The 18,768-nt window shown below is 38.6% G+C and overlaps 1 protein-coding gene across 2 annotated transcripts in view; it reads left to right on the top strand.

Annotated features, from left to right (window-relative positions):
• fstl5 (follistatin-like 5) overlaps positions 1-17,542 on the top strand; it is a 263,518-nt gene extending 245,976 nt beyond the window's left edge. For both annotated transcript variants that reach the window (XM_033633126.2, XM_078169520.1), the window contains 2 exons: positions 3,117-3,241; positions 15,092-17,542. In XM_033633126.2, the coding sequence (XP_033489017.2) occupies positions 3,117-3,241; positions 15,092-15,794 (828 nt within the window). In that variant the 3' untranslated portion in view covers positions 15,795-17,542. The remainder of the gene's footprint in view (positions 1-3,116; positions 3,242-15,091) is intronic.
• The last annotated feature ends 1,226 nt before the right edge of the window (positions 17,543-18,768 follow it).

Here is an 18,768-nt window from a genome sequence, read left to right as displayed (position 1 = left end):
AAACCAAACAAAGAAGCCACACACACACACACAGTATAATGTAAATAACCTTATAATCAACACTTACGATTAAACGTCCAGTTTGGCCCCTTTTTTCCAATATGACATGATGGTGGCATTAATCACTGCAGCCTCTCTGGGATACTCAACGGCTGATTTGTTTGTCTTGCTCAATGAGGGGTAATTAGTCGTCACTTACAGTGCAGTGTGTGGAAGGATTTGGACAGTGACACATTTTCTGTTGTTTTGGCTCAGAACTGCAGCACATTGGATCTGAAGTAAAAACAAGGAGAGTGAGGATGCTGATTGGACACAAACATGGTCTGATTATTATTTGAGACTCCAAACAATGACAGTTTTTATTTTAAAAGATTTGGGACCATGATCTTTATTTAGGTGTTTCTCAGTTATCTGAAACTAATTTTGGGTTTTGTCTGAAAATGTCATGTCATGATGACATTTACACCAACATGGACTAACAAAAGCTGGGTAAAAAAACACATTGAGAGGAATGATGTGTATCCTGCTACAACAGCTCACATGGTAAATGTAGTATAATGTACGTTATACTCACCACTCCACTGCTACAAGTTGCTCCTTTTTAACAGAACTGAAGTGTTCATACCCAGTCGTTTCTTCTTTGCATGACTTAATCGATGCTCAGGGATAACTGTCAACAGTACTCAACAGTCCTCTGGATGTTTTTTCACGTTAAACGTTTACTTGTAAAGAGAAGAGCACAAGATGTTTAAAGTCCAGTCGAAGCAAAAATAAATATTTGTAATGAGTCTCTCACACCACAGAAAAATGTGTCACTGACCACCCAGCCAAATTTAAGTGATTAGAAAAATCACCACGAACAAAAATTAGGTTTCAGAATATTGCAAAAATGTGCTCTGCTTCGAGGCGCTGACGGAGCTTAAACAAAGGACGAGCCACTGCCAAGAGACAGACTCTAGTTAGCAGCTAACCAAGTAGCACAAAACACACACATCCTGAGCTGACGAACAAGCTACTGCACGTGCTCCAATGCATTATCGAGCCATGATCTCAGGCCCTCAAAAAAAAAAAACTGATCTGACTCCACAATGCAGTACTGTATAGGTCAAGGTCTCCTCACATTTTTACTAAGTATATTCTAACATGTTTAATTTGTTTGTGAAGCATGTGTTTGAGTCACTGTAGCTTGTTGGAGTACAATGTTGGAGGGGAAAAGACAAAGTGGAACAACATGACTCTCAGTATATTCAATATTATTTCCATTAAAGAACATCTTGTGAGATTTATGAAGACAACAGATAAACATGGGGGAAGTTTTGAGTTTGCATTAAAAGGATGGTACAGATTTTTTTTTAGTGGGGCTGTATGAGGTACTTATTCATAGTAAGTGTATTACATACAGTAGCAGGAGTCAGACACAGAAGCAAAGCAATGTGCTGCTGTGGATGAGGGTCAGTCAGCAATAAAATGTATTTTAGCTGCCTAAAAACAAATCCCACCTAAAAAAAAAAAAAGAAATCTAAAACAGATTAAGCATATGACATATTGAGTGTAATTGCACCACTTTACCTTTCCGTCAGACACTCTAACCAACAGGAAAGCCATTAACAGCTTCAGTTCCACATGTATGCTGTCTTCAAGAGTCTTGACTCCATTGACAAAAACAGTAATTTTGGCTCATTGAATACAAGAGCTGCTGCAGTTAGTTTGGCATTTAAATTGGTTAGTTCAGTTTCACCAAAGTCACACAGTAACACATAACGATCAAGCAACGGTAGACCAGCAGCTCCTGTATCCAGCGATGTTAAATCACTGTTTTTCTGCCCCAAACTATCCCTTTAACTGGGGACTGAAAATAAGAAATAGTGGCGGCAATCTTTTTGGCACTGAGGTAAATTTCATTTTTTATTTATTCAATCAACCTTTATTTAACCAGAAAGTCCCACTGAGACTGAATATCTCTTTTACATGAGAGACCTGGCCAAGGTAGCAGCCAATCAAAACACATTTAAAATGCAACAATACAACATATAATACAAAAATCCATAATAAAACTATTCAAACATAGTGGCCTCTCAAGAAAAACAAGTGCATGTCTCCGTCACTATATTCTTTATGATGCCCTGAAATTCATCAGTGGATGTAAGTATTTCTGATTTTAGATCTTTTTAAAGATTGCTCCATGTCCAAGGTGCACAGTAGGAGAATAATGTTTTTCCCAGATCTGTTAAAACCTGGGGTACTAAATCAAATTAATGAAGGAGAATTTACATCTTCTGGAGAAAGCTCACCGGCATGGCCCATTTGTTGGTGCAGCTGTAGTCACATCCATGTTAGGTGAACAGTGACTGTCTTTTATGTATTTAATCCTCTCATTTTTCAGCAGGATGATGAAAGAGTTAGAAGTTCCACACTGTTTACCTCATATGGATGTGAAGACCCAGTGTGGTGGAGAACAGAACAACAGAAGCGTCTCTGTCCAAATACTTATGACATTTAATGTCACCGTTACACAAATGTGAAGATCGTGATACAAATAGAATCAATCAATAAATAATGAAATGGTAATTTATAAAAAAAAATAAATAAATAAAAAATCCTTTGTTTCCTCTGAGAGTCGTCTTGATTCAGCTCGAGCCTTTAGTGGTTTTACTTGTTTGAAAATCCTGCTTGTCATCGCCTGCACAGAAATTCATAATGCGGGGTTTGGTCTGTGGCAATTTGCTTTGTGCATTGTGGCACAATCAAAGCAAAACCCTGCCTACACACAAGCACATGTCTGCACGCTTCCATGCATGCACAAGTATTATTTAGACACCACTGACTACAGCACACATCACCTCCCACTGTGCAGTTCCAGCATTTCCGCAAGAAGAGACCGAAGGGTGGTGTCTCAAATCAGCACACAGATCAACATGATAGCAACATACTGAGGGATTAGTTTGAGCTGATTTTGGTTTTTAGGGAATGGAACTCTTTAATTTACATAGAAAATAAAATGTCAATTAAAAGTGCTGCTCTAGTTTCAAACAAGTACGAGCAGAAACCAGCAGCACTGAGATTGTTCCTCATGTTCATGTTTCACACCCTCCTCCTTCTTCGTTAATGTTCACCAGGTGATCAATCAGGCCAGTGGAAGAATCTCCCACCACACCGTTCACACACAGCCAATCGGCAGACGCTTCGACAGGGTGGACGACTTCTTCATCCCCGCCTCCAGCCTCATCATTAACCACATCAGGTGCGTCCAGAATGATCCAAGAGCACTCCTAATGCAAATTGATTCACAAATTACATTCACCCCATTGGCATTTCATTCACTTTTTTCTCCTCAACTCAATACGACGATAATGATTTGGACGGGCATTTTGTGTGCAAGAGTGAGTGTGTGCGTGTCTGTTAAGGCGGTAATGGAGGATTTTGGAGGAAAGCCCAGCGGTTATCTGTGCTGCAGAGGAGACCGTGGCACATCACATGAAATAGAGCTAAAAATAAACCCTCTGTACATCAGCTGTGTAATCGACTTTTTATAAATCAAAAAGCCAGTTAACAACAACTGACAAGTTTTTAATTACTAAAAGATCAGTCTTGTAATTCTGCCAGTAGTGATGAGCCATATAAACTGTGATCAACACAGAAATATGTGATCAGTTTCAAAGAAAAAAAAAAAAAAACAAGAAAGTATGCACTTAAGTTACACGACCTGACAACGTATCATATCACAGAAACAAAGCTTTTCCTTTTTTTTTGGATTAAGAGTACAAAACAATGTGCATCACAAAATATTTAAAAATCAAACTTTATTCATAAAGCATTTATCATACAAACAGAAGGCAACCAAAGTGCTTCACACAATTAAAACAATAAAAGAATACACCCACCCCCTAAATAAAAAATAATACAACATTAAAATCTCACAACAGTAAAATAAGATAATAAAAAATAAATAATATAAAAAAAAATAAAAAAAAGTGGGAAAAACTGGAGGCTAAAGACCTAAAATAAAAAAACAATTTTAAATCACCCAACAAAGTGAAAATAAATAAATAAGTAACAAAATAGAAGAATTTTCCAGCGAGAAAAGCACATTAATAAATAGATTTAGAAATACACAATAATAATACATTTAAAAAAAAAAAGTTCAATTAAAAGCCTGGCTAAAAAGGTAGTTCTTGAGTTTGCTTTTAAAAATATCCACACTCTGTGCAGCCCTCAGGTCTTCAGGCAGGCTGTTCCATAGACATGGACCAAAGTTACAAAATGATGCCTCACCAACTTTGGGACCTAAGACCATTAGGAGCTTTATAATCCAATGAAAGGATCTTAAAATCAATTCTGAAGCACACAGGAAGCCGATGCAGAGACTTTAAAAAACCCACAACTCATCATCACCACAATGCACCCTTATCCGTGATTGTCAACATAAGTCAGCTCCATCATATGCAGACACAGATATTTAAAACAAGAAACAAACCAAATCATAAAGCAAGAAAGTATAGAACACAGTGTGCAGACGATCTTCCAAAGCATATATAGGATATCTTTACAAATGTGCTAACACTCTTCTTCCCAGCAGCCCATTCTTGGAGTGAAGGCGCCCCCTCGGTCTTCCATTTCCTGAGAAGAGTCCGTCTGACTATTATAAAAGTAGTTTGGACCCAGCTTCTAATGTGTTTGTCTCCTCCCATTAAGAGAAACAAAGCTGTTTCTAATGTATCGTATGGCTGCACTGAGGCCCATTTCCTCAAATAGACACAGCAGGGCTGGATGAGTTTTCGCCAAACACACTCCATGCTAATGTTTTACTGTCAGAAGTTGAATAGGTAGATCAGAGAGATGAATTCTTCTTCTAAGGAAACTGTCTGTTGTTGGTACAGAGAGCAACAGTTCAACAACTCATACATACATAGAGCAGTTGTAGGTTAATAAGGTGATCATGTGTTGGTGATACGTTGGACACAAGATTTCTCAGTCTAGAGCTGCAAGTAACGAGGAAGGGGGGGTCTTTTATGTTGCAAATATTAATTTACATTTGGTAGCCCACTACAATAATAAAAAAAGATAAAAAGACTGAAAACTTTATCGTATTAGATAAAACAGACATTGACAACATTTATGTTGTGTGTATTTTACTGTGGTCTATTTTATGATCGTTTTTAACTAATGTAAAGTGTCTTTGAGCACCATGAAAAGTGCTCTTCAAATAAAATGTATTATTATTATTATTTTGGGGGGGGGGGGATATTGCAAAGACTTTTGAAATCCCACTATATTATATCTTGACCTAAATATCACGATAACATCATATCATGCTGCCTGACAATTGTTTTCATCATCAATCCATTATTTTTTCCATTAGTCATTCAGTCTATAAAATGGAAGCTTGATAATTAAGTCCAAGGTGACGTTTTCAAATGTGTTATGTGTCCATATTCAACAGTCCAAGTCCCTGTGATATAAAGATTATGTAATTTTCAGTCGATCAATTATCAAATTTTGTTTTAACTCCAAATGAGACTGTGCCAGGTTGCTCCAAGTCTGACACCAAACAGATTCATAGTGTAAATTATTAACTCAGACAAAACCCTGTGCCAACATGGACGATAAAAACCACAAAGCCTATGACATGAAGCATTATAATCTAATAAGGCACTCAGTGTGCAGGCAAACAGTCTCGAACACAAACATTATTATCTGTTTCTTTCTTCTTGTTTCTGAATCTACAGCGAGGGAATTTAAGATGAAGCTCAACAGAAATAGTGACTTAATTTATATAAATATCTGTAAGCTAATGCGTCGCCGCACCAGACAGACTGGCCCTCAGTCCGTCTGTAGCCGCTGAGAAACCTGAGATCCTGTTAAGACATGCGCTCAGTGTTGAGCACATTGATTTTACCAGTTTTGTGTCTAAAACAAGTGTAGGCAGTGTAATTATGTTGCTAAGCACCTGAATAGTGGGTAAGTGCAGCCTTAACTCAGCCTTATTTTAAATGCCACGCAGGTTTGTGTGTCCTCCTTCTTTAAATCTTCACCCACGGTCCACATGAACTTTAAAAACAGGAATCAGCTGTAATGTTTGTAGCTGCTGACATTTTCTCTGTGACAACATCAGACACACCAGAAAGAAAGCGATTAAATCAGAACACACGCCTCCTCAGTGCTTCTGTCCCCGAGTCTTTGTCGCAAATGGTCAGAGGTTCTTCTTCAATTACAGTAATCATACAAGTCATTAGCACATTTAGTCTGCGATAACTTTATTATTATTGATGTTTTAATGATAAAAATTCAGCATGAAGCTGTAAAGACTGTCGCCAGAGGGGGACAGCTGACATCACACCTCCTAACATTTTGGTTGATCACCAACAAAGACAAACACACTGCGGTGGTTTTTACAAGTCACCAGCGGTCATCTCACTCAGGCTCAACTTGGACAGAGGAAAGCTGGTCCCAAACGCTTGACTAATGTCGTGGCCAGGAACAAGCAGGAGGTCTGGATGATTTCAGGATGTTAACAGCCCCCTGGAGAGGTGGAGTAAGCAGTCCAGGGTGTGTGTGTGTGTGTGTGTGTGTGTGTGTGTGTGTGTGTGTGTGTTGTGGGTGGGGTGGTGGCTTTGCTGGCACAGCTGTAATTAGACCCACTGAGACCTGCAGGAAAGATTGCAGGAAACTGTGGCCCCGTCTTTTTTTGCAATGTTTGAAAATTGCCGTCTTTACCAACTAGTTGCGCGTCATTTTGTGATGTTTTTAGAAATAAGCGCACTGTGTGTTAGCGCTGCTGCCAGGTCCTCTGGGTGTGAATGTTGTTTACGTGGCTAAAATGTGAAACACTATAACCTGAACAAACACCTTCACATAGTATAGATGTTGTGCTTTGATGTACAGGCGTTCACCTCCACAACCATACAGATTAAAACGCTGCTACTCCATGGATATGCTGCTAAAACTGAGCTGATATTTTTACTTATTTATTAACTATACCTTTTAGTTATTAATTATTTGTTATGCCAAATTTCTCAATTACTCATTCAGTCAAAACTGTTAAAAAAAAATAAATAAATAAAAAAAATCCCACTGCAACTTCTCAATTGTCTCAGTTTTGTCTGACTAACAGTTCAAAACCCAAAGATACTGAATTTACTATAGTGTAAAACAAGACAAAAACAGCAAATTCTCACTTTGTAGAAACTGGAGCCAACAAATTTTCAAATGTTTTTACTTATAAAATAGCTTGCCAACTAATCGATTAATCATTGTAGCTCCAATCTCCTTATCACTACCCTGAAAATTTGTTTAATCTGTAAAAAGTCAGAAAATATGAAAATGCTCATCGCAGATTTCCACGGCCCAAAGTACGTCTTCATATCACCTGTTTTGTCCAATAAACAGTCCAAAACCCCAAAGTATTTATTTAGCAATCACAGAAGACAGACAAGCAGCAGGAGATGCATTTGAAGAATCACCGATAGTTGCAGAATTTATGTTGATGTACTGTAGTTGTAGTAATTTAGCCCAACCCAAACTGATAATCTGTAATTTGTGGAAATAATAAGTGAATGTACAAAGTGCCCGGAAAACTATAAACAGCAGTACAAAATTCAGTGTTGTCAAGAAAACAAATCTAATATTTTGTCCCCTCATGTCCTGCTCATCAGACAGACTTGGGTCTTAATTCATGCTGTGATTTCCTACATTCAGCTTAAAGCAGATGGGAGCAGCACATTGAGACACTGTTGGCTCTCTAAGTTTGTTACTAACTCATAATTCAGCCTCGTTAACAGTGAAGTCGTCTTCTGTATCTCTGCTCGGAGAAAACATCAGTTTAAAGTTTAAGCACAGGAACAGCTTCAGATCTATATGTGCATGAATGTTGTTGTTTATTTGGACAGCTGTTTCTATCACAGGAAAGTCTAAATTAACTGCTGCCTTGTGGCACTTGTTTTCTTGATCTTGTACCCAGACAGCCATTTGTCTGTTGGCAGGAACGCAGCATTGATTAGTCGATTTAGCAACATGAGCAGTGTGTGAGCAGCCGACATATATTCAGCAACTTCCGGGGATTGTTTAATGACTCGGGGATTCCCTCAGCAGCTACTGTAAAGCGAGCAGCAACTTCTGGGGGCTGTCATTCATTTAAACCATCGACTTACAGTCGGGCAACTCTGAATGTCAGCAAAAAAAAAAAAGCTCTTATTTTTTATTTTTACCACATCTACAGAACCCTGCAGCTCAGGCTGCCCGCACCTATTTTTCGCTCAGACTGCCTTTTGGCAAAACAAGCCGAGCGAGAGGTTGATTCGATGTTCTTGCGCTGGAGGATGGCCGAACTAGAATTGCTGTGTTATGGATATCTTTTACTGTGCAGCATTCATTGTTCTCTTCCCTGTTCATGAATGTTGTCCTCAGGGGGCTTTAACTGAACTGCAGAGCAAAGTGTTGAGACCCAGCCATTCCTTGAACTGAAAATATTGACATGAAGATGGGACGATAAAATGTGCAGCAGCCTTAGTTAAACATAACCCTGTTGTGCAGAACCAGGGAGAATCTTTAATGCATTAATCATTGCTACAAACGACAAACAGCAGCTGTCAGTTTGGCTGAGAGCAATCTGGGTCTGCCAATGAAGCAACCCAGCTGTGTTCACATTAGAGCGAGGCCAAACAATGTCTGATTATTAATTTATCATACATGAAAAAATAGCTAGCTGTTGATGAAAATAATCTTTTCATTGCGGGATAAATGCACCATTGACCTTTAGCTTCCAAGCATGTAACCAAAATATCACATTATGTGTGCACTACCCATTGATCTGTCACCACAGATTGAATACAATCCATAGCAAAACAATTTGAGCAGTGTTTGACAGGCAGAGCGGTAATATTGGTTTTCTGTAAATCATGAGCGGATGGGAAAAGCAGATGGTTTTTCCAGGTTTAAACTGCACAGTAGGTTTTAAAAATGGTTACATTTCTCTAAATTCTCACCTGTCTGGGAGCTTATTTTTTAAGACAGGTGCGACAAAGTAGGATCAAGAACCTGATTAGTGATAGAGCACTTCCTTTGAATTGAATCTAACAAATTTAGCTTTCCAGGTCTCATGAGGCCCATTTGGTTGGGTTGACAGGAAAGTCAAGATGTACAATCTCCCAGCTGGTATATTAGATGGAATAAATCTGTCCTCTTTCAGTTATTCACTTTAAAGTCTCCAAAAGACTAATTCCTAAAATTACTCCTAAAATAAATGTACCCTGCCTTAGATAATTTTACGTTTGTTAGTTTCCAGTGGAGTTAAATCCAGCTGTGATATAAATGGCTATCTCAAGATCATAACTTTCACGTTAAGTATTTCTATATTGAACGCTTCATTTCATTTTAAATCCTCAAAACACTGACTGTCATTTGTAAGTTAAGATTTTATGAAAGTATAATGACACAAAAACAGACGTGTCCTGCAGTGAACCCAGGAGCTATGAAGTCTAAGTGTCAACGGAAAAAGAAATTAAACCAATTCATGTGCACAATTTAATGAAACAATAATGGTGTTCAACATTTTAATTTTGTTGAGAAATGTCAAAGATAACTCAGTGATGTTAAACAGGCAGAATCATGAGTTTATCCATGTGTCTGTCCAAAATCAAAACAAAGATGCATTACATTGAGACAACACATCTAAATTAAACTGTCACTGTAGAGCAGCAGAGTATTAACATGCCAAGGTGCCCATTAACATTAATTAATTCCCATATTTTAGCACCAGTAGGTTTTAAATGTGCTTTATAAATAAATTTGAGTTGAGTTGAGAACATACATTTATCTTTGTCCCCTTGACAATCTTTCATATAGTCATTGATACTATACTGAACATCATTTTAACAGAACAGGTTAGCTTCGGCAGCTAACGGTTAGCATTTACGATACCAGAAATAAAGTATTTAACACAATATCAGTGAGATTCCACAATTCTTAAGTCCCAATTGGACACCATGGAAAAAATGAATCCAATATACAGTACAGGCCAAAAGTTTGGACACACCTTCTCATTCAATGCGTTTTCTTTATTTTCATGACTATTTACATTGTAGATTCTCACTGAAGGCATCAAAACTATGAATGAACACATGTGGAGTTATGTACTTAACAAAAAAAGGTGAAATAACTGAAAACATGTTTTATATTCTAGTTTCTTCAAAATAGCCACCCTTTGCTCTGATTACTGCTTTGCACACTCTTGGCATTCTCTCCATGAGCTTCAAGAGGTAGTCACCTGAAATGGTTTTCCAACAGTCTTGAAGGAGTTCCCAGACATGTTTAGCACTTGCTGGCCCCTTTGCCTTCACTCTGCGGTCCAGCTCACCCCAAACCATCTCGATTGGGTTCAGGTCTGGTAACTGTGGAGGCCAGGTCATCTGCCGCAGCACTCCATCACTCTCCTTCTTGGTCAAATAGCCCTTACACAGCCTGGAGGTGTGTTTGGGGTCATTGTCCTGTTGAAAAATAAATGATCGTCCAACTAAACGCAAACCGGATGGGATGGCATGTCGCTGCAGGATGCTGTGGTAGCCATGCTGGTTCAGTGTGCCTTCAATTTTGAATAAATCCCCAACAGTGTCACCAGCAAAACACCCCCACACCATCACACCTCCTCCTCCATGCTTCACAGTGGGAACCAGGCATGTGGAATCCATCCGTTCACCTTTTCTGCGTCTCACAAAGACACGGCGCTTGGAACCAAAGATCTCAAATTTGGACTCATCAGACCAAAGCACAGATTTCCACTGGTCTAATGTCCATTCCTTGTGTTTCTTGGCCCAAACAAATCTCTTCTGCTTGTTGCCTCTCCTTAGCAGTGGTTTCCTAGCAGCTATTTGACCATGAAGGCCTGATTGGCGCAGTCTCCTCTTAACAGTTGTTCTAGAGATGGGTCTGCTGCTAGAACTCTGTGTGGCATTCATCTGGTCTCTGATCTGAGCTGCTGTTAACTTGCCATTTCTGAGGCTGGTGACTCGGATGAACTTATCCTCAGAAGCAGAGGTGACTCTTGGTCTTCCTTTCCTGGGTCGGTCCTCATGTGTGCCAGTTTCGTTGTAGCGCTTGATGGTTTTTGCGACTCCACTTGGGGACACATTTAAAGCTTTTGCAATTTTCCGGACTGACTGACCTTCATTTCTTAAAGTAATGATGGCCACTCGTTTTTCTTTAGTTAGCTGATTGGTTCTTGCCATAATATGAATTTTAACAGTTGTCCAATAGGGCTGTCGGCTGTGTATTAACCTGACTTCTGCACAACACAACTGATGGTCCCAACCCCATTGATAAAGCAAGAAATTCCACTAATTAACCCTGATAAGGCACACCTGTGAAGTGGAAACCATTTCAGGTGACTACCTCTTGAAGCTCATGGAGAGAATGCCAAGAGTGTGCAAAGCAGTAATCAGAGCAAAGGGTGGCTATTTTGAAGAAACTAGAATATAAAACATGTTTTCAGTTATTTCACCTTTTTTTGTTAAGTACATAACTCCACGTGTTCATTCATAGTTTTGATGCCTTCAGTGAGAATCTACAATGTAAATAGTCATGAAAATAAAGAAAACGCATTGAATGAGAAGGTGTGTCCAAACTTTTGGCCTGTACTGTACTTAAACATACAATCTTTATTAAAACATTTAAATTTAATTGAATTTAAATGCCATTATTAATCCTTGATGCAAAGAACAAGTCTGATTTTGTAGTCAAAAAACTTATGTTAACATGTTCTCATGCTGCTGTCATTTGTAGCATAGTGTACCTCTGCAGCGCTCCCACTGCAAAGAATTGGCAAAATGTACTGGCCTCAGAAAACAAAAGCTGTTCCATTTAGATAGGTTGAGGTGAAGCAGTTGCTGCAGCTGAACATGTTGCCATCCTCCACTTTTGTTGTTGTTCTTCTGTGCTCGTAGGTGCTACTTATTCTTCATTTGGCATTTTACAGCAGGCTAACACTTGACCCGTCAGGTCAGAAAGAATTGCATCCCCAGTCCCCACGGTACCAGACTACAAGAGCTACCGTCATGTTTTCAGAATTTTGGCATTAACTTGGTTCCAAAGTAGAGTTGGGCGATCTTGTCCATATCCTATCGTCCTATCGCCATCTAGTGAAATCGACGATGAAAGGTGTCATCGCCGTGGCAAGGAGAGAAGAGGATGTCCTCCTTCTTCCTTGTAGAGCCTGCCCTGTGTGTCTGAAACGTTCACTTATAGCCTCTCTTTGGCGTTTGAGCAGCTTTATAAAACTCTTGAACATGTAATGGCTCCTTAATTAGCAAGTTGAATTTACATAGACGGCATATTTTTTCAATTTCTCCTGACATTGTGTTGTTTGGTTTGTTCACTGCTCCGCAACATGCACGTTAGTGTCGAGCAGGCGGAGGCGTTGATCCCCCCCCCCACCCCCCACCCTCCGCTCTCTCACTAAGCAGCCTCCCTCTGTCTCCTCTCACTCAGCCTCGTTCAGCCTCAATCTCGTCAGCATGCGCCACACACGTGCTGTCTCCCCTCCCCCACACCTCGCGATTGCATCGTCATTTAAAAAAGACATTGTGAAACAACCCTTCTATCACCGATGGGTGATCGGATCACCCATTGGCACAACCCTATTCCAAAGTTTCAGTTCTTGTGATATCCCTAGTTTAAGCAGGGCAAAATTAACACTGAAAGTTTAAGGATCATGGATGATCTAATCTAAATCCACTGCTTGGATTCAATGCAGTTTTGTTTAGATTTTGGACAGAGATGCATGGATATACAGCAGACTTTGCCTTTTTTCCAGGTTAAAAACATGATATCGTTACCTCAGACTACAGGTTTTGATTTTGTCCATCAACAGTTCCAATGAACGTCTATTGAAACAAGATGGCAGCACCCTCCAAAAAATTAGGAAAGACTTTGCGCAATTCTTTGAACTGAAGCAAGAAGGAAAAAGACCACTGTTAAGACAGCGAGGAAGATAAGGGCAATAGTTCAGTTTTATTTTGAACACAACAATCTCAGTTAAGACCACACGTAGCTACAAAATGTGAAATACTGCTCCAATAATGTTAAAACAAGCTCACCATAGTTTATAGCAGATCTTTGACAGCAGCCATGTGGGAAATCTGATCACAGAACAACTCAAACTGCAAGACAGCCGACCAAAAAAAAAAAAATCCTGACAGGCCAGAAATCCACCAGATTGTCCGACAACTACTAAACATCAAACGAACAAATTTGGGATAAAACATTGGCTTAATCTGAACAGTGTCTGCTCGCTGTTAAAGATCCTTTGACATTATATTGGGGTAGTTTTTTTTTCCGTCTGTACAACAAACAAACAAACAAAACACCACCACGCCCAGATCTGGTCTTTCCTGACCTGAGTGCAGCCTCCTGTGTGGACCCAGTGGTCAGAGCGATCTCTGGATCAATTATTCCCTCCACAGGGATGATAATGTGCACCGCGGCTTTCAAACAGCCATTTTCTGCTTGCAGGTACAGACAGCTTAGTGTTCAAATGGCATGAAAGATGATAAATGATGGCAAGATTGAAGTGCCTGTCAGCATCGATCAGCTGTTATTCACATTTAATTGAGGCCTGTCAGCTCCTTGAATATCCCCCCTGTACTCCACTCAGCTGTTAAAATGTAATGTGCCATTAACAGATTCTTTGGGTTTCTGTAATGAATAGTATTTTAACTGATCCATGCCCACTTATAAAACTGCTATAATTCTATTAGAGGGGAAAGTGTGGATGATGCTAGACTGCCAATATGAAGATTGTCAGAGGCCAGTGTTTTGCTCATGAAGTGGTTAAATGGATCTTTAAGTGACCTTTTAGTTTTTTTCTCCTGAACATTTCTTTAAAAATCATGCCAGTCCAACAATTATAATAATTACCCCGTACAAATCAATTTGCATTTCTTATTTCAGGTCAATGCATTTTGATATGTGGACTGTGCTGCTTTATTTTTACATTACCTACGTTACCTACTGCTTCAGAATTTATGAGCCTTGGACACAGAAAGAATCACCTCTCTGTACTGGTGCGTTCCTGAATTAAAATAATGAAGAATAGATTTTCAGTCTCAGTACATGACTAAATTACTTATCAAAAATACTTTACTCAGTGTTCATGAAATTTCCTGCAGTCTTTATTATCCAGAAGGCTGGACAGTCCCCAAATGTATTACCAACTCTGCTAGCTGCTTGGTTTAAATTTATAATATATAAATATTAATGTAATTTAAGTATAATCCAACCTTGAAAACATACTATACTATGACTTTTTTTTATGATTTTGGACGACATACTATACTATAACTTTTTTTTATGATTTTGGACGACATACTATACTATAACTTTTTTTTATGATTTTGGACGACATACTATACTATGACTTTTTTCATCATTTTGGACGACGTACTATGCATTTTTTTTTATGATTTTGGACGACATGCTATACTATGACTTTTTTTCATCATTTTGGACGACGTACTATACTATAACTTTTTTTTATGATTTTGGACAACATACTATACTATGACTTTTTTTTATGATTTTGGACGACATATTATACTATGACTTTTTTTTTAAAGATTTTGGATGACATACTACTATGACTTTTTTTTTCATCATTTTGGATGACATGCTATACTATGACGTTTTTTCATTGTTTTGGACGACATGCTATACTATGATGTTTTTTCATTGTTTTGGACAACATATGACTTTTTTTCATCATTTTGGACGACATACTATACTATGACTTTTTTTATTTATGGTTTTGGACAACATACTATACTATGACCATTTTTGATGATTTTTGAAGACATACTATACTATGGCCTTCTTGGATTTCATGGGGTCATTAAAAATGAATGTCTGTACAAAACTTAATGGCAGTATATCTAATAATTGTTCAGTTGTTTCAGTCTGAACCAAAGTGGTGGATCTGCTGACCGACACTGCCATCTCTAGAGCTATGCCATTAATGTGGCCAAAAGTCTGTTACAACTCGAAGTTTACAAGGAGACAAAATGTGTTATTGATTTAAACATTTTCTTTGTTTTTCTCTTGCCTACAGATTTGGGCTCATCCTTCACCGAAATGAGCCTGTCCTCCACAAAATTGACCTGGAGACGACGTCCTATGTGAAAAACATCAGCTTACGGGAGTATAACTGCATCCCCAAATCCGTAGCCTACACCCATCTCGGCGGCTACTACTTTGTCAACTGCAGGCCAGACTCCACCGGTGCCACGCAGCCACAGCTCATCTTAGACAGTGTAACAGATAGTGTGATTGGCCAAAACCGTGATGTCACCGGTACTCCATACGTCTCTCCAGATGGCCACTACTTGGTCACTGTCGACGATGGTGATGGCCTGATGAGGATCCAGGTGATCTCAGAGCGAGGAGAGATCCAGGAGCCCTTTGATATACACACCAACCTCCACCTGTCAGATCTGGCCTTCCAGCGCTCCTTCACAGAGGTCCACCAGTACAACGTGTTCGGCAGCTCCGGTCGTCAAACTGACGCTCTGTTTGTGGAGCTGAGCACCGGAAAAGTGAAGATGATCAAGAGCTTGAAAGAGGCCACCAAGCCATTCGAGTGGCCGTGGAGCAGTAGGAACAGGGTAATGGCAAGCAGCGGACTGTTCGGACAGTACCTCATGACCCCGTCCAGAGAGTCCCTGTTCATCCTGGACGGACGGCTCAACAAGCTCAACTGTGAGATCACTGATGTCCTCAAAGGCAATGTGGTGGTGTGGGTCGGCGAGTCTTAGGTCATAACGTCAAGACCCAATGAGCTTTCTTTTCCTCAAAGGTACTGTTGCACTGAATTCTGTTGCAGATTTTTAATTTTGTGGGAACACGATAGTGAAAACCACAGATTCAGAAACCAAATTGACCATTTGTAAGTCCACTGGATGAGGGACTGTCATCCACAAAAAAAAAAAAACAAGTGAGGGAGTAATTGATTGATATTGTCTTAAAGCCAAGTTTAAATCATGTCCCCCACTGGCTGGTTCATGTTTAAGTCAACATAAAGTTGCTTGCTGGTAATCTTTTCAGGAAAATTGGTATGAATCCATAAATATGTGCAACTTTGCATTATTATTCACAATCGGTTGTATTCAGTGTGTGGGAATGCTGTAGATAATCTGAAACTAATATTTAAGTGAATTGGCAGAAATAGATATAATATATATATTAACTGTATATGTCCGGATTAACTCTTGTAATTTAAGTTTACCCATCCCAACTTTTTTCCTGTGCCTTCAAGGAAAATTCCCCTCCATCAGAGGAATTAGCTTAATTATTCCCAGTGTGACTGCAGACTACACCTCCTCCTTTGACCCCTCCATTTGTGGTGAGCGTGGTTCCTCACAAATCTACCGCTCTCGTCTATCCGTCCGTCCAACGCTGCTGATTCAGTCTAATTAAAACGAGCCCTTGCTGTGATCCCGTCCTGTTTGAAGTGGAGACCAAGAGACTGAGTGGTTCATTATGGTTGTGCGCTCTGTAGCCTTTGATCCAGAATTATAACCAGCGTTGGAAGGCTTTGAATGATCTCTATATTGTTTTTCTTTTTAGTCCAAAGCAGAAAAATGAAAGTCAGTTGCAACGTTAGTTAAATTGTACCAGCTTTATACACGACACATTGTGAGATTTAACGTATTTCAAAATGTTCCTTAGCAATGAGTCAATAGAGCACTTGTGTGTGAAGAAAATCATAACTTTAATATCCCTGGACCAAAAAAGAAATGAAAAACATCTTAGAGTGTAATAGAGTGAACCGCTGAAAAACATGCATTGTCTGCTCTGTTTGACAGCGTGTTTCAAGTGGATGTTTTTAATGTGAAGTAATGATGAGCTAGCACACTGGGGAGTGGGGTAGTTATATTGTGTAGAGGGTCATTGAGGCTTTGAATATGACAAACAACTCTTTCTGAATGCTCCTGCAGTAGACACGTAGCTGGCGAGTCAATGAAACAGTTTCCTAGCTGGACACATTTCTATGCATTTTCACCCTGGCACTCTATGACTCTGTGTGAATCACAATGGGCAACTGTATCTCAAATTTAGTGAGGACTTTTGATGTGTACAGATTATATAGTCATTCCGTCTTTCCTGTTAAATCTTAATCGTATATATTTTGATTTTAATTTCTTTTCCCCAGCCACGTTATTTTCAAACCTTTAAACCCGACTGTATTGCTGATGATGACCTCTGACCTTTTCTCTCTATTTATGTTCTGTACATAGCGGCTGACTGTGACTCCATTAGTTTTCCATTCAATGTACAGATTCACGCAGGTTCGGTTTATAATCAACACACTCCTTTTTAAGAAATGAAAATAAAACACAGCTGTCATTATCAATATCTTGTACCCCGAGCACATTGTGATCACAAACACCGCTTTCACCTCCATATAGCCATGTCTTGTATGTTCCTTCATGTGATTGTTATTTATATAGAGAAAACACGCTTGTCATTTTACCCAACAATAAAAAAACTAGACCATGAAAAACAAGTGTGATGTCGTCTCTGTTCCTCATTAAAACTGCCTTTTAGATGCTGGTCCACAGGAAAAATATAATGAAACACTGTCAAGTTTCCTTTAGGAGTTGAAGCAGCCTGTTGCCAATTATTATGCTACAAGAGAAGCTACAAGAACAAGGTCAAGAATCTGTTGTCCCTTTGGGTATATTTATCTTGCAGCGAGGCGTGCACTATAGTGTATGATTATGATTAGCAAACAAAGAAAATACAATTGTACAACTAGGAGATCTATGAACTGAAAGAAACATACTGAATTACCAGGAAGCAGGACAGTATATGTTTAAGTTACTCGTCACGTAGTCAGTTTATGACTGTCGTCCAAAATCATGAAAAAATATTTAACTGTAGTATGTCATTGTAAATGATAAAAAAAAAAACCCGTCTTAGTAGCATGTCGTCCAAAATCATGAAAAAAGTCATAGTATAGTATGTCGTCCAAAATCATGAAAAAAAAAAAAAACGCCATAATATAGTATGTTGTCCAAGATTATGAAAAAAGTCATGGTATAGTATGTCTTTCAAAATCATGAAAAAACATGACCGTAGTATGTTGTCAAAAATAATGAAAAATGTCATAGTATAGTATGTCGTCCAAAATCATGAAAAAAAAAAAAAAAACGCCATAATATAGTATGTTGTCCAAGATTATGAAAAAAGTCATGGTATAGTATGTCTTTCAAAATCATGAAAAAACATGACCGTAGTATGTTGTCAAAAATAATGAAAAATGTCATAGTATAGTATGTCGTCCAAAATGATGAAAAAATGTCATAGTATAGTATGTCGTCCTAAATGATGAGAAAAATGTTATAGTATAGTATGTCGTCCAAAATAATGATAAAATGTCATAGTATTGTATGTCGTCCTAAATGATGAGGAAAATGTTATAGTATAGTATGTCGTCCTAAATGATGAGGAAAATGTTATAGTATAGTATGTCGTCCTAAATGATGAGAAAAATGTCATAGTATAATATGTCGTCCAAAATGATGAAAAAATGTCATAGTATAGTATGTCGTCCAAAACGATGAAAAAATGTCATAGTATAGTATGTCGTCCAAAATGATGAGAAAAATGTCATAGTATAGTATGTCGTCCTAAATGATGAGAAAAATGTCATAGTATAATATGTCGTCCAAAACAATGATAAAATGTCATAGTATTGTATGTCGTCCTAAATGATGAGAAAAATGT

This window comes from Epinephelus lanceolatus, chromosome 7, assembly GCF_041903045.1.
Source record: "Epinephelus lanceolatus isolate andai-2023 chromosome 7, ASM4190304v1, whole genome shotgun sequence".
In the NCBI taxonomy this organism is placed as follows: Eukaryota; Metazoa; Chordata; class Actinopteri; order Perciformes; family Serranidae; genus Epinephelus; species Epinephelus lanceolatus.
The sequence above is the reverse complement of the archived record's forward strand: the minus strand, read 5'-3'. Positions and strand labels throughout refer to the sequence as shown.